The sequence below is a fragment of the Protomyctophum bolini genome (assembly GCF_963924005.1).
Source record: "Protomyctophum bolini genome assembly, chromosome: 9".
NCBI classification, from domain to species: domain Eukaryota; kingdom Metazoa; phylum Chordata; class Actinopteri; order Myctophiformes; family Myctophidae; genus Protomyctophum; species Protomyctophum bolini.
Window position 1 is genome coordinate 23837377 of NC_137870.1, and position 16734 is coordinate 23854110.

The 16734-nt window shown below is 42.0% G+C and overlaps 1 protein-coding gene across 1 annotated transcript; it reads left to right on the top strand.

The window, feature by feature from the left end:
- The first annotated feature begins 2141 nt into the window (after window positions 1-2141).
- capn12 (calpain 12) lies at window positions 2142-16178 on the top strand. Its single transcript, XM_080771897.1, has 21 exons — window positions 2142-2427; window positions 3659-3728; window positions 4719-4837; window positions 6825-6958; window positions 7205-7376; window positions 7875-7958; window positions 8418-8509; window positions 8948-9022; window positions 9147-9328; window positions 10750-11021; window positions 11362-11435; window positions 11728-11850; window positions 11938-11977; window positions 12074-12145; window positions 12761-12806; window positions 13085-13146; window positions 13614-13682; window positions 13866-13944; window positions 14260-14376; window positions 14524-14576; window positions 14686-16178. The coding sequence occupies exons 1-21, from the start codon at window positions 2230-2232 to the stop codon at window positions 14710-14712; spliced, it is 2160 nt and encodes a 719-aa protein (XP_080628023.1). The 5' UTR covers window positions 2142-2229; the 3' UTR covers window positions 14713-16178.
- The last annotated feature ends 556 nt before the right edge of the window (window positions 16179-16734 follow it).

Here is a 16734-nt window from a genome sequence, read left to right on the forward strand (position 1 = left end):
TTTATCATTACTTTATTATAACAAAAATAATCTTTTCTGTTAAATTTTCCATCAGAAGAACAATGCAGATTAGTGGGCATATGGGGGAGAGGGGAGTATATAATGGCAATATCAGTGTTTCGACTCTGTCTGGCGACCGGAGAGTATTAAGGGCTTGGGTGTCTTTCTCCATTTGGGAAGCGGTATAGGGCTGTGGGCCATGAGTGTCGCTTGGGGTCGTGGGATTACAGGGGTCACTGAGGTGTGGGAGTGTCAGCATTGGTTAGGGCGGGACATTGACCTTTGTTATTGAGGTGCTAGCTGTGTCCTGGCCTCTCAGACCAAACGGACATAATAGAGATAGTGGTGAATGGAGTTAAATGGACACCAATATACGGTAGTGTCACTATTCTTCAGTGTTTGTTTAGTGGTAGTTGTCGGTTTAATCAGGCGAATGATGGAGAAACGGTTTGTGGCATAGGCTTACTGAGGGGTGTGTAGAAATCTAATGAGGACAAGACGAAGTGACCCGCAAAATATGTCATGTTATACAAGTAGGCCTAATGATTAGTCTACTGAAATAAGACTATGAGAGACACGTATAACATGAATGTGCGAGGTTAAAATAATTGGCTGTCCACTTAGAATAGCCGGTGTTCGTTTGGGCTAATAATGAGCCAATACACTCTCTCTTACTACCCCATGCTCACAAGCCAGTTGAACAGGTGTGGGGTTTTAAGGAGCACTTTCATCATATAATCGGTGCTCACAAATGTACAGAAACCTGTACAGAAACCTGTATATTTGTGGGCTATAGACACTTCCCTATATAAGTATAAACTTCCCTACCAGTGACATCATCAATGGGCAGTCAAAGCTATAGAAAATACAGCTTTCCCTTCCTGGAAAGCTAGCATTCTGAAAAAAGAAGTCATTGTTAAAATCCTAAATATATATATAATGTTTGAAATTTAAGTTAACCAATTATATCATTGATAGCCTAGCCCTGGCTATACTGTCCGCAACAGCTCTCCTCTGAGACACTAGACTAGAGAACATAGACAAAAATGGTGCCATATAATGTGGCAATGAGCATTAGTGAGGAGACTGGAGAGTTTTATGAGTTATTGTTGAAAATTGGAGAAGTGATCCTTTAACAGATTTCAAAGTTTCAAGATATGCCATGTCCTATTTATCGATCAATAGAGATATATCCCTCAAGTTTGCAGCTTGAATCCAGACTGGTTAAATGTCAACGGGCAGCAGGAGGAGGCCGCCATCTAGCGACAGCTTAGAGTATATTATTTCATTTGGAACCGTGAGTGTGCAGCAGGCCAGGGCATCCTTCCACGGCGTATGACTATAATGACTCTTGTAACTTGTGGAAACAAAGAATAAATCCTCCATTATTTTGATATGCTTACATAGCCTAGACAATTAAGTGACTACCCATACTTGAAATTAAATGTTGTTGTAGGCTATATCATCTGATTTCTGTTTGGTCTTGCCTTACTTGCAGTAATAATATTTACCCTCACAGTCTGTTTGTCTGTCTGTCTCGCTCGCTCGCATGCGAGCACACACGCTCGCATGCGCACGCGCGCGCACACAAACACACACACAATTCAATTCAATTCAAAGGGCTTTATTGGCATGAGAAAACATACGTTTACATTGCCAAAGCAGAAAGAACAATACAACAATACAGCAATACAATCAAAACAAAAATTATGTACTTTGAAGGTCAGAATCTTCAATAGATCAACTTCTATGTACCAAGATCACTCGATGCAGGTATAGTGCAGGAATATACACACACACACACACACACACACACACACACACACACACGCACACACACGCACGCACGCACACGCGCGCACACACACGCACACACACAAATAGCTATGTCTCCTTTCCCACCCCCAAAGAATGATGGTAAACGATAAATAAGAGAGATCAAAGTGAGTCTTTGGCACCATGTCATTACACTCACAGTACTCACTAGTCTCCAGCTCATGACCCCCCATCGGCGTATCACATACCTTTCCAAGCTGGCCCGGAATCCGGATCGAAGGAGGCGCTCCAATGGCCCAGGCCCACTGTGGGAGTATACGCATAAAGTGTATTTAAGCACAGGGCTCATGAGTCATGGTGTGAGCCAGCCACCCTGACCTGGCAATCTTTAAACACTGCACAGTGCACAAACTTATTTCAGGCTCTGACTCTGAAAGTTCTGCTTCTGACAATATGTCAACTCAACAGTCGAAGCTCGGTTCCATTGGAAACTCGAACAAATTTCGGGACCAGGACTTCAAGACTCTACTCGATGCATGCCTGAAGTCTGGCTCGTTATTTTGTGATCCTACATTTCCTGCCGACCACAATTCCATCCATATGCCCGAGGATCCCGACCCCAAAAAGGCAATAAAGTGGCTGCGACCAAAGGTAGGCTTTACTTATTGGACTATGACTATGAGACTGAAAAGATTGTTAATTTGTCAAATTGACCTAAATAATTTTGGTCAATTTGACAAATGATAATATTTTATGTAGTCTATTATTTAAAAGAACAGAACATTTAGGCTACATGTTCTAAATAGACTAAATTACATTTGGCATGCATATGTAGCCTAGATACAATATGTCTTATAGTAGGCTACAGTAGCTAGCCTGCACAAACTACTGAAACCAGTAACTTTTAAATAAAAATGAATTGTAGCTTCTGATAATGTCATTCTCTCTCTTTGTCTATCATTAAATGTATAGCCTACAAAAGGACCCCAATGGAAACAACTAAACAAGCCAAATCAATCAATCAAGGACAATATTTTTGCCTATTGCTTATTTGTACAACAGTGACTTAAACGTTTTTAATGCATCCTTTGTAGCCTCAAATTTGTCAGAATATTGAACAACCACCATCTTACAATAAATGCACAAGGTCTGTGAGTGTGTGTGTGTGTGTGTGTGTGTGTGTGTGTGTGTGTGTGTGTGTGTGTGTGTGTGTCAGTGTGTGTGTGTGTGTGTGTGTGTGTGTGTGTGTGTGTGTGTGTGTGTGTCACAAAAGGCTCTGATCAGATTCTGCCAGTGGACCTAATGAGCCTAAAAGTCCTCTCACCTGTAGCCAGCCTCTGCCTCAGCCAATTGATTGCCATGGCAACCCCACACCTGCCATTTGATTACTAAGCATAACAGTCCACTTTTCACAGTCAGTTTGCACTCTTCAGACACAGACAGATACAGAGATCTCCATATATGGGCACAAAAGGGACAGAGACAGACGGAGACGGGTGCTATGACAACGGGTATTGCATACTTGTTCCCAAGTAGCCGGTGGCTGACGGTCTTACAATAAATGCACCTGTCTCTATGTGTGTACGTATGTGCGTCGCCTCTTTAATACACGTAACTCCACTACCACTGAACCATTTGCCTCACCAACTTCAAATTCGACACACACAGTGCCCAGCCTTGAGTTGGTTGGATACATGGTTGTCCAGAACCGCCAGAAAAGTAACCTCGCAGCACCAGACTTTCCACCTTGGAGGAAAGCTGGTCTGTGTTTTGTGAGATCTTAAACCTGTTCTTCCTGCACTTCCTCCATTTACAATTTCATCATGGTGGTTAATTGTAGAATAGGCTATAGGCTGCTCATACTGTCTTCTCATTCCTGTAGGAAATCAGTGAGAACGCTGTGTTTGTGGAGGGTACAACTGGGACCACTGATATCTGCCAGGGCCAACTAGGTGAGTGCGTCAAACATAAGCCCTTACACAAAGTAAAGACAAAAGTTATTAACTTTCTCTTCTCCAAGGTATAATGATGGATGTGTGTCATGATATTTTATTGTCAATTTGTCAGTAAATTAAAGTAAGGAGCCACAAATAATAGCTGTAGGCTACCAAATCACTCCTCTTTTTTCACAGTTGGACCGCTGTCTTCCTTTATGAAACAGAATGTGTTAAATTCTTTTCATACAGGAAGACAGCGTTCAACTGACCGACCACTGATGAGATCATCATTGGTTGGGTGCCACCTCATGAAGCAGATCTACAAGCTCACAATGCAGTAGTAGTTTGTAGATCAGCAGGGTAGAAACTGAAAACCTCTTCTATGTGTTCAGTCTGCTTTCCTTTTTTAACTATATGAAAAACCCTTTCCTCCCCTATCATGCAAGTAACTGACAATATAATATATAAAGTCACAATACCAACTTTGATGAGGCAGTATTGCTTTCTTTTAAAAATAGTGAACATTTTGAGTTAACTGGTTTCTGCCCAAAAGCAGAGATATGTGATTGTGAGTGTCACTTTTGTTTCATTTGCTGCCTATCTTTTCCAGGACACTCCTGTCAAGGAGATTTATTTTTCCTAGACAAAGGGTTAAAGAAAAGAATGTTAAGGATTTGCTGTCGAAAGTGCAAATCTTAAATAATGTCTGGGCGAACATGAAACAGATGTTTACTTAACAGGAATGTGCCTTGTGTGCGTGCGTGTTCGTGCGTGTTCGTGTCCACCTGTGTTTAGCCGTTAACATACCTAAAAGTTCTGACAGAAACAGCAGACTTACCTGTGCAGCAGGCCTGTGCACAATCCTCATGCCTGCAGAAATTAATGTAAATGTAAAGTATTCAACAAATCCATGAAATATGTTACCAGTGCAGTGCTCAAGTAACACAGTAGATTTCATGTCTTCATTTGAGTTCAAATATGTTGTTTCTTTCCACTGTCTATCAGGTGACTGTTGGCTTCTGGCAGCCCTGTCCTGTCTGACCATGCACCCCAAACTCTTTGTCAAGGTGGTGCCACCCAACCAGAGCCTGGCTAAATCCTATGCAGGGATCTTCCATTTTAGGGTAAGAATGAAGTCACCAAAGGTTCAAAGGTAGATGGATGGATGGATGGATGGATGGATGGATGGGTGGATGGACAGACAATGGTGAAAAAAACAAGATTGTTTAAGAGAGATAAAATGTAGCAGTCTAGCAGAGTTAAAAGCCTAATTTATACAGTGTGAGCCAAGATGTGGCTTACGGTTCATAGGCTGTAGAGATATTATATTCTCTGAAGAAAATGTAATGAATGACTAGTTTGCGTATTTGTGTTTAGATTTACACTTTCTAAATTCAGGGTTAGGTTTTCATTAATGAGAAAAATAACTAATTACTCTCCAACACCTCCCCCTATGACCACACATACTGTACATTTGGCACGCTTTCTTACACGCAAGCAAGCAAGCACGAACGCACACACGCACGATCAAACAGGTTGGATTAATGTTACAAATGGTTTTAAGAAATGTCACTTTATATTTCACTTTATCTAAATCTCTTCTTCATATTTTAGATATTATTTGTTTTTGTTTTTAGTGAAGATTTAATCTAATCTTAAATAATATAATGTGCCTATTGTTTCACTTGAAACGCAGTGAATGTCATCAGATCCTACAGATATTCCTTTACCAGGGCAATTATTCCTGTGTGGTCTCATATGTAACAGGAGGCATATTCATTTAGAAAGCACCTCATGTAGTACAGATACTCATCTAGAAGTCTCTGATAGTGTTCCATAACAGTTACGTAAAGTATATCAATCTCATAAAAGCTCAGTGTCTAAAAAGCGATGGCTTTGTGGTTGTCTCCTGTAGAAATTAATCATTTGATCTGGCGCCTTGCACCTATGGAGAGTTTTAACAAGTATGTGACATGACTTAACATGTATTAACGAAAAGTAGAGGACAGAGGATAGGATAGGAATTCTGCTGTTCACAGGGTGATTGGAGAGTAGTTCAGACATGCAGGCCGCTACTGCCCTTGGGACACACACATGCACACACACACTCTCTCTCTCTCACACACACACACACACACACACACACACACACACACACACACACACACACACACACACACACACACACACACACACACACACACACACACACACACACACACACACACACACACACACACACACACACACACACACACACACACACACAACACGACACGATTATGAAGGGCCAGTGCAGGCCTGTTCTCGGCCCCTCTTGTGTACACACAGCCTACAGTAGGTACTGAACACACCCCTGTGACCAGTAACTGCCTCTAATTCAGATAGAACAGGTCTTAGAATGGCCATCTTATCTCTATGGATCTAAGTGATCCATTTAGTTCTCGCAGGGTTTCATTTCCAGATAATTTGTTCCATACAGTCTTTCATCCAGGTGCTTAATTCTATGCACCTCATGTTGCTATTGATTCTTTATAAGTATTTGATTTTGTCATTATGTCATTATGTCATTATGTCATTATCTCTATCTATCTATCTATCTATCTATCTATCTATCTATCTATCTATCTATCTATCTATCTATCTATCTATCTATCTATCTATCTATCTATCTATCTATCTATCTATCTATCTATCTATCTATCTATCTATCTATCTATCTATCTATCTATCTATCTATCTATCTATCTATCTATCTATCTATCTATCTCTATCTCTTTCTCTCTATAGCTCTCTCTCTCTCTCTCTCTCTCTCTCTCTCTCTCTCTCTCTCTCTCTCTCACACTCTCCTCTCCTCTCCTCTTCCATACATAGTTTCATTAGACTATGTGAAGGAAGGGTGAGTTTCATTATGATTGTGTAACAGACAACGTGGTTGTTTGTCCCCTCTCCCCACTCTGCTCTGCTCTTCCTCGCTGGCTTCTGCTATTCTTTCCCCTCCTCTTCCTGTCCTCTCTCTGCCCTCTATTTATATCCCTCCTCGTTTGCCTTTCTCCTCATTCCACCTGCCTACCCTGTCGCCCCCATCCCTGTCCCTGTCTGCTGGTGCAGTTCTGGCAGTATGGCGAGTGGGTGGAGGTGGTTGTGGACGACAGGCTGCCAGTGCGTGAAGGCCGTCTGCTGTTCAGCTACTCTCACACCCGTCATGAGTATTGGAGCGCTCTAGTGGAGAAGGCCTATGCCAAGTTAGTTGCCACTACCAGCATATGCCTTACACGTTATAATGTCTGACATCACCCACAGTTGTTTACGTGTGTGTGTGTGTGTGTGTGTGTGTGTGTGTGTGTGTGTGTGTGTGTGTGTGTGTGTGTGTGTGTGTGTGTGTTGTGCGTGCGTGCGTGCGTGCTTGCATGAGTTGCGTAATCACGATCATTTTGTGATATATTTGTGCTTCCACATTAAATAGATATCTGTCTTATCATCATGAACAGGCTTATTGGATCATATGGAAGTCTTAAGGGGGGGAATATTTCTGAGGCGATGGAGGATTTTACAGGAGGGATAGCGTACACCCTCCCCGTCTCCTCTCGTACCCCTCGAGTCCTCTGGAGATGTCTCACCGCTGCTCTGTCACGTGGCAGCTTGCTTAGCTGCTTTATACAGGTCCACACACACACACACACACACACACACACACACACACACACACACACACACACACACACACACACACACACACACACACACACACACGCACACACGCACACACAATATTGCCCTTATAATTATAATAACATTTTGATGTCATACATAAGAGGAAAATTACCATCTTGTGAATGCAGTGCATGCATATGTATAATTTTGTACAATTTTGATGTATTTGTTCTTTACTTGAGTATTTCTAATGCTTACTTCTACCCCACTACATCTCAGAGCCAAAAGTTTTACTTTTAATCCACTTCAACCCTATATACATGTCGGCCATTTGAAAATAGCAGATCTACCAGCTCACAATGCGTCACGATGCAACACATTGTGAGCTTGTAGATCGGCTATTTTTGAAAGATTTTGTACACATTATGGGTACATTTTGATGCAAGTACTTTTTCCACCACTGGGTTTATGCAGATAGTTCCAACCATCATAACCTTGTTTTCACAGGCCAAAAGCTATTCTGACATTGGTAAAGTGACAGGAGATGGACTGATCAAGGGCCATGCTTATGCCATCACTGACAGCGACAAGGTCAGTATACTGTAACGGATGTCCTGACCTCACTCCCACTACCCCTAGGTCATGGCCATCTTTTTTGTACTGGAATTCCCATAGGCAAATCTTAAATCAGGTCATAATAAGAACTTTGTTCCAAAAATAAACTATGTTGTTTATTGTTACGTTACAACAACATTTATTTGGATAAATTAGTAATTTTTTTACCGTCAGTTGGTGCTTCATGTCCATATGACTAAAATGTTTATTTTTGGAACAGAGTTCTAATATGACATAATCTAAGATTTGCCTATGGGAATTCCCATGAAAGAATAAACAATAAATAATGCTGTGACCCAGGGGGATAGCGCCCTCTAGCGGCAGTGATGTCAGACATGGAGCTCTCTGGGGCAGTATGTTCCTTGTGTATTTTGTCAAAATGGGGGGCTGATGTAAGGCCATTGTGCCATAAAACCCTTTTCTTGTTTGTTTCAGGTGAGCAAAGCAGAAGAAGAAGAAAGCACCAAATTGCTGAGGCTGAGGAACCCCTGGGGCTTTGTTGAATACCGTGGGCCCTGGAGTGACAAGTGAGGAAGCTGCCTGTTTATTACGTGTAGACTGACTGGGATCACTTGCTTTGCAGGTTGCTGATCCAGTCGGGTAAAGGGTGTATGCATGAATGTGTGTGTGCAAATTACCGGGTGCATTAGGTGGGAAATGGACCGATCAGACTAGTGTGTGTGTGTGTGTGTGTGTGTGTGTGTGTGTGTGTGTGTGTGTGTGTGTGTGTGTGTGTGTGTGTGTGTGTGTGTGTGTGTGTGTGTGTGTGTGTGTGTGTGTGTGTGTGTGTGTGTGTGTGTGTGTGTGTGTGTGTGTGTGTGTGTGTGTGTGTGTGTGTGCGCCTGCGCGTGCCGTGCGTGCCGTGCGTGTGTGTGAATGCAGGTCTAAGGACTGGGTGACATTAACTGTGTGTGTGTGTGTGTGTGTGTGTGTGTGTGTGTGTGTGTGTGTGTGTGAGAAACTAGGTCTAAGGACTGGGGTGATATTGACGATGCTGAGAAGCAAAGGATTCTGAACAAGAAAGAGGATGGAGAGTTTTGGTACGTTTCTGAAACTCAGCATCATACCATGGAGTGTTGACACATTGATAATCGTGGAAAATGTATCTGTACGTTTCAAATTCAAACTGTCTTACCCGCGGTGTGTCTTCCTCCCTGTTATCAGGATCAGTGTAGAAGATTTCAGCAGATTGTTTGACAGTGTGGAGCTGTGCAGCGTGAACCCTGACACCCTCACAGAGGGGCAGGCACAGGCCTCAGCCAGCTCCCCTGGTTCCTGGACCATCAGTGAGCATGAGGGTGTCTGGGTGCCGGGGAGCTCTGCTGGTGGCAGACGCAGATACCAGCGTGAGTATTATTAGGAGAGCGTGTGTCATGTGAGGCTGTCTGTTGTTTTGTGCATGTACTGAATGTAGGCCTAGTGTACATCCTTACCTGCCGTGGTGGACAGTAACTTAAGTGCATTCCTCCTTCCATATCAGACGGGGCATTTGCCGTATGGGCCAATCTGGGAATCAAAAATTCAAGGATTTATACATTAATAACGTTTTTGGCTCGTTCCAAGAGCTTTGGAACGAGTTTTGTGCGTAACAGGTTTCCCCAATTCCCTGACAAACCCGAAAAAAGCGGGTGTTCACACTTCAATCAGCTTGTTCTAGACATGGCCTACTCCAGTGTAAAGTCGTACATCGAACCCACTGGACGAAAGCTAAGCTGTCAAGGATATACGATAACATTGATCCTAACTGTGAAAAATGCCATCAGACACCGGCTTACAGTATTAACTGGGACACTTATAGTGCCTAACGCCATTACAGCGCTGTTTGGCATTTCTCAACTGCCACTGTCTAGATCCCAAGCAGATCCTTATAGCCTTTGTAACACTACTGGCAAGACGCCTAATACTGAGATGGAAATCACCCGGCCATCCCGCCCTCCCATACACAATGGCTGAGAGACATTTTTAATAATCTGCAGCTGGAAAGGATTAGATACACATTGAGGGGCTCTGTCACAAAATTCCACACAGTATGGGACCCTTTCCTTGCCTTTGCAGAGGGAATCACTTTCCCGGTCATCCCTGAATGACTCCACCTCCTACCTTCTGGTACTATGGGCCCAAGTGCTAAAATTATAAATTACATTAATTGGACCTCAAGTGGTGAAGTTACGGTGTGACCAAAATGGCATGGTGAGTGTGTGTGTGTGTGTGTGTGTGTGTGTGTGTGCGTGTGTGTGTGTGTGTGTGTGTGTGTGTGTGTGTGTGTGTGTGTGTGTGTGTGTGTGTGTGTGTGTGTGTGTGTGTGTGTGTGTGTGTGTGTGTGTGTGTGTGTGTGTGTGTGTGTGTTTGTGTGTGTGTGTGTGTGTGTGAATCTGTTATTTTTTATTTATTTGATTAGATTTTTTTGGCTTGTTTTTTGTTTTTTCGTTATCCGTTTTGTCTGTTGCCTGGTGTTCCCTCTTGGCTTTCACTTACAAAAATAACATATTAATACATATAATATCTACAATCTTTGCAATGTTCTAAATTTCAGCAATTCACTGGTATTTAAAAACAAATGTACTTTGTAATTCATACTTTGAACTTGAATTCTTGAGTACTAATTTCTCATGTATACATAGTTGTGTGCCAAAAATAGCAGATCTACTGAAGACTCAGCAACCTGTGATACCGGCGTGCAGCTAAGTATAACTGAGGTGTTTCCCTGAAGCACTTTTGTGATGGCATCTGTAGGAACTCAGTGTCCTTCTCTCTGTTCTTCTCTCAGGATCATACTGGAAGAACCCCCAGTTTGAGCTGGTTCTCTCAGAGCAGGACCAGCCAGAAGAGGAGGATAATGATGACGACGATGATGACGATGATGATGATGATGTTGATGACAACAACAAGAAGATGACTCCAGAGGAGAAGAAGATAGCAGAGAAAGGAAAGAAGTGCACCGTGCTAGTGGAGCTCCTGCAGAAAAACAGGAGATCACAAAACAAAGTCCACTTTCTCTATATGGCGTTCCACATCTTCAGGGTGAGGCCACGCACAGCAGTGGACTTGAAAGATGCAATGCATTCTACCAGTGTAGTAACTAATTAATCTCCTCTTTCTGTGCAGATTCCCCCTGAGGTATGTACTTACTACACAAAACATCAGCATTTGGGATGCATCAGTGGCTGGCCAGATGACAGCATTACAACATCCCTGCCTGGTTCAATTACTGCTGGAGACCTGTGTTGCATGTAGTTCTCCCTCAGTCTCCTGTCTCTTTGCTATTCTATCCTATCTAAAAAAGCTTTAAGATTAGTCTTTTGTTGACTTTGCCTAAATCAATATCATAACCATAGGTGTATTTATATATTCAGTTGTTCTAATGTACATACAGCTTCAGGGTATGTGTCTGGACAAAAGCTTCTTCTCAACAACTCGTCCGGTGGGGCGCTCTGGGAAGTACCAGGCTATGAGGTACGACACTGTTTTATTATTATTAATACATTATAATAAATCATTATTATTATTGTTTCAAATAAAAAATACACATACAAAAAGAAGACAAATCCATGAAATATATGAAATACAACTAAATGAGGAAAACTATTAAATGTCTCTATTAATTTAATAACTATTAATTAGAATGTCCATTTTCATCTCATCGTACAGTCATAACATGAGGCATGTTCATCATGTACCTAACCTACCAAGCTCTTCAATGCGCAGTCTGCCAAACTGAGTTTTGTATGTTTACACTCCATGACAGGAGTGCATGGAGGAAGGTGAATTTGGACCCTGGCACCTATGTCATTGTTGCTTCCACCTACCGACCCAACCAGCCCGGAGAGGTCTTCCTCCGAATCTATTCCAAGACTGGAAATGTTCTGGGGTAGGAGGATGGAAGAGAGCTGAAGAATTGAAGATTGGTTGCTTTGTCGAAGTGTATTTTGAACTAACGGTGATTTTTCTGTTCCAGGACACAAGATTTCACATGCACGTCAAATGCATTGACAATGGTGAGTCCACTGACCTCATTTATAAACACAACACTGGTATGATAACATACTGAAGTTATATGGCATTGTGTGGTGTGTTTGGTTCCGTTCTAACAGGTCATGTCCACACCGGTCACTCCAGAGGACCACTTGAGAGTTCAGAAGCTTTTTGATGAGTTTGCAGGGCCGGTAAGAATTATTTTTCTACCTTTCCTTTACATACCTAAAGCTGCATTACCACAACAGGACAAATCACCACCCTGGCTGTGCCAGAGGAGTCCAGGCTATCAAAATCAGCATAAGCTGGTAAGGTACATCATAACTTGTTTGTTAAGATTTATACTATAGAACTTATGCTTGTCTCCGCCAGGCCAAAGTCGTGGCCAAGACAATATGTTTTTCCCCCCCGTCTGTGTGTGTTTCCGTCCGTCTGTCCGACTGTGCACACACAAAACCTCTATCCCACATTCTTCATATTTGCCTTTTGCAAAACAAAATGTTTAATATTAGTTCCACAGATTGTGTCATGTGTTTAACACGGTTCTGTCCGACTTTTCATATTCCATCCGGAATATGGATTCCATCCAACTAAGATTGGCATCTAAAGTTTACAAGTGTTGCTCATTTTGAACAAAATGTCTCAAATCATGAACTGAGTCTGATTGCTGTGAAAGTTTGCACGCACATCCCACAAACATATTGTCTGTGCAATAACTTCATCAACATGAATCCCTTATGCACTTTTTCTCGTTTAATGTATGTATTATAAAGTCTATTCTAATTATCTGCTGTGTCTTCTGACAGGATGACAGACTGAATGCTAAAGAGTTCATGAACCTGGTCAACTCAGGTAAGGTAACTCAGTTGATTCCAACCTATCACATTTGACATGTTAGATAAAACCAGATGAGATGAACACTAGTGCAAAAGCAGCCACTAAGCTGTCATTATTCTTACAATGGCCACTAGATGGGAGCAACGTAGTAACATGTCCCATCTCTGAGGGTGACCAGAGGAAGAGGCCACAAATGTCAACAACAGTCTAGACAGAATGTCATAGTTGTGGACGCAACAAATTAAGTTAGATTAAATAACAGAAGTAACTGTGACTGTAACTTTGCTTTTCAGTGCTAGAGAAAGACTACCACATCCCACTGGAACTATGCAGACAGCTCATCTTTGGGGAAGAAGTATCCTTATGCCTGAGTTTCATACTCCATTGTACGATGGTGTCCCAGGCTGAAAATAGCCAATCTACAACCTCAGAACACTTTGCGATGTGACCTGTTGTGAGCTTGTAGATTTCAATATGTGACAGGGTCGTACTGTCCTGTACATGTATGTCGAGGTATAGGCTTTACTCTGACTCAGTCCCATGTCTACTTGTAGCAATAACACTACATGTATTTATATAGCATAGTGCTGAACAGGAGCATACAGTATGACACAACTGTACCCTCTTTGTGACCCTCTTGTTTAACTTATTCCAATAACTTTACTGCAGTATGTTATTGCCTTTGTCACCTCATATCATTTTTCTCATAGCATCTCTCTCACAGCATCTCTCTCATAGCGTCTGTCTCATAGCGTCTGTCTCATGGTGTCTTCCACCATCTGTCCTAATGTCTTTCTGAGCCGTCCTTAACTCGTCTGTCAGACTAAAGGCCGCAGCAGTCTGAGACGTGACCAAGCAGAGAGCCTGATGTCCCATCTGCGCAAACTGCAGGTGACACTGTGTGTGTGTGTGTGTGTGTGTGTGTGTGTGTGTGTGTGTGTGTGTGTGTGTGTGTGTGTGTGTGTCAAAGTCAGTGCGTGCATGCGTGGTACAGTTATGAGTGTGCTGGGGATGGTGGTTTTCATATGTGAAGATGCTATTAATCTCATTGTCTTTGTCTTGTTGATTTCTCAGTCCACCTTTTTTCAATTTGACGAGGACTCCTCTGGGTCAATGAGCCCATTTGAACTCAGCCTGGCACTTCTGGCAGTTGGTATGCACACATGTACACACACACACACACACACACACACACACACACACACACACACACACACACACACACACACACACACACACACACACACACACACACACACACTATCTGTTCTATTAGAGCTATTATAACTACACATTGTACACAATATATATTATTATTATTATTATTATTATTATTATTATTAATAATAATAATAATGTATTATATTACAAAACGTTTGTATTAGAGCTAATAACTCTATGGCTGTATAACAATATCTCCATTAGAACTAATAACGCTATTATTGTACGACTGCATGGTCTTTTCCAGGACTCCAGTGTGATGATAAGGTGGTTCAGCTGCTGTCAGAGAGGTTTGGCTCTGGGGAACTCCACCTGCCCTTCCATGGCTTTGTGGCATGTGTGTCCAGGCTGCACAAACTACATGGTAACACACATTATGCACACGCTGTAATTGCATTCAGAAAAGATCTGTGTTCGTCACTGTGCCTTGTGTGTTTCAACATAGTACCTTGAAACACTGGAACCATGATTGATAAATTGAATTGAAGTATTCATCTCTTCTCTCCCTCAGCTCTTTATGAACTGGAGACGAGCCAGGAGGTCAAAGACAGAGGAATTAACTCTGTGAGTATGTGCCTAGTAAATGACAATTAGTTCTTAAACGCTCAAAGCTTTGTCGTATCATAATAAGGATTATTCTGAGATCTCTTCTCTATCTCTCTGTCATCCACAGTGGCTGCTTAAATTCCTAACGGTCTGAAAACCTCTGTGTGAATCCGGCCTTCACTCAGCAGAGCCGTGCTGTCTGAGCAAAGAGATAACAATATCATTCCTTTGTTTACAACATGTCATTCTCTCTTACTCCCCCTGTTTCTGTCTCTGTCTCTCTCTCTCTTTCTCTCTCACTCACTCACACACACACACAAACACATGCGCATACACACTCTCTGTCACCATAAAACTGACCACTGGCTTGCGCCATAGTTATGATGTAAAGCTTTCTTCACAGCAAACAATGCAGTTGTTATCAAGTAACCAGTCTCCTTCTGCCACTGTTTTATCATACTTGGTTCCAGCATTGTGATATATTCACGTCCAACTATTGTACAGATATACAGTAAATATACTGTATATCTCCCAATTTAGTAAATGCCGATAAACCACCATGTGTAGTCCCTGTCACTGCCAACCCTTACTTGTTGGTCCTGAGAAGAGTGTAGTCAACCACATGTCTCCTCCGATACACATGGAGTCACAGGCTGCCCTTTTTCACCCGACAGTGTGGAGTTGCGTTAGTGTTCTTCTCCCTCCTAAACAACCTGTAGGGGTCACTACTAGTGGCGGTGACAAAGTTCACCCTTCCCTGCCCAGCTTTCCATCCTCAAGCAAGGCCAATAACTTGCAGTTGTTGGGAGTGCCCGGCCAAGCCAGAGGCACTGTGGTGGATTCGACCTCTAGGCCTCTAGATGGTGGAGCAGCAGCTTCACCCTAGCGGCACTCTCATATCTTTTTCCATGTTCTCAGTCTTCACTCCACACATTCGCTATTTTAAAAATGATACTAGTTTGACAACATGGAAGAATGTCTATTTCTATGCAGTAGAACTTTTTAGAAATCATAAAATATTCTTTTGCTTATTTCTTTTCCTTTTTACTTCACATTTTGTTATCCTTCAAGGTCCTAGAAAGAGTGAGAGATTAGAGATTTTACAATGACTGGCTATAGCAAACCTTATTCCAAAGTACACTAGGTTATATTATCTCAAGCCTGACTTCATCTTTTTCTTAATCTGTATATTGCTTGAAGCCTTATGTATTTTACATTTACTTTGTTTTTTATTGAGGGTTTACAGGTATATGTTCAAAAAACAAAACAAGACACAACAACATAGTACAAAGACAGACTTCATAGACACAAAATACAACATAGAAAATGAAATAAAATAAACAAATCATATAAATGAAATGATATAATAAGACATATTCAGTCGTAACCTTTACGTGAGGCCTTATGCATTTTCATCTAGTGTAAACTAAAGGATTAGCAACACTGTTTTATTAACAGTGTTTTACATTATTAAGCCACCACTGTAAGAATGCATTTCGTTTTCATCCAAGCAATTATTATAATAGAATTATACCCCCTCTGTGAAGAAAAAGTGAAGAATGTAATTGTGAAAGTTTCATTGTGAATGAAAATATTCCAATATTACCCAAATTAAAATGAATACAAGTACATTTCCCATGATGAAATATGGCTACATGTGCATACCGGTATCTGAATGTAACACGCATGCACAGTTACGCACACATTAAATCCCTCTCTGTCACATAATGAGTGTGGCCTGCCCCGCTGAGGGTGTGAAAGAGTAATGTCTCAGGATCACTGCACGCACCATCTCTATTCTTATCACACTGACGCCACGTACAGCGTCAACACTGCACGCTGGCCCCATCCTCCGCTACGTTCCCCGCTTGCACCTTCCATCCCTCACTCCACTGCTCCCTCCTGTTCCTTCCTGCCTGATTTACACTTGGATGCGCACCAGTGTCGTGCGCCAAAAATAGCAGATCAAACCTCTCACAACACGTTGCATTGTGACGTGCTGTGAGCTTGTAGATCAGCTATTTGCAGAGTGATGCCCTGCCACGTAGGTGAGTGTAAATCAGGCTTCAGTCTCACTATATCTCCCTTGTGTTTCCGCCATGGTACCCACCACTGCTCTTTATAGTGCACGTGCACGCATGTGCTCTTGTTCTTTCTATACATGTTTCTAAAATAG

Excerpts from the sequence above, each read along its gene's own strand:
- capn12 (XM_080771897.1), top strand. The coding sequence starts at position 2,230 with ATGTCAACTCAACAGTCGAAGCTCGGTTCCATTGGAAACTCGAACAAA. Across the intron at positions 3,729-4,718 it reads TATCTGCCAGGGCCAACTAG|GTGACTGTTGGCTTCTGGCA; the intron begins GTGAGTGCGTCA and ends ACTGTCTATCAG. Across the intron at positions 13,147-13,613 it reads AGCTCATCTTTGGGGAAGAA|ACTAAAGGCCGCAGCAGTCT; the intron begins GTATCCTTATGC and ends CTCGTCTGTCAG.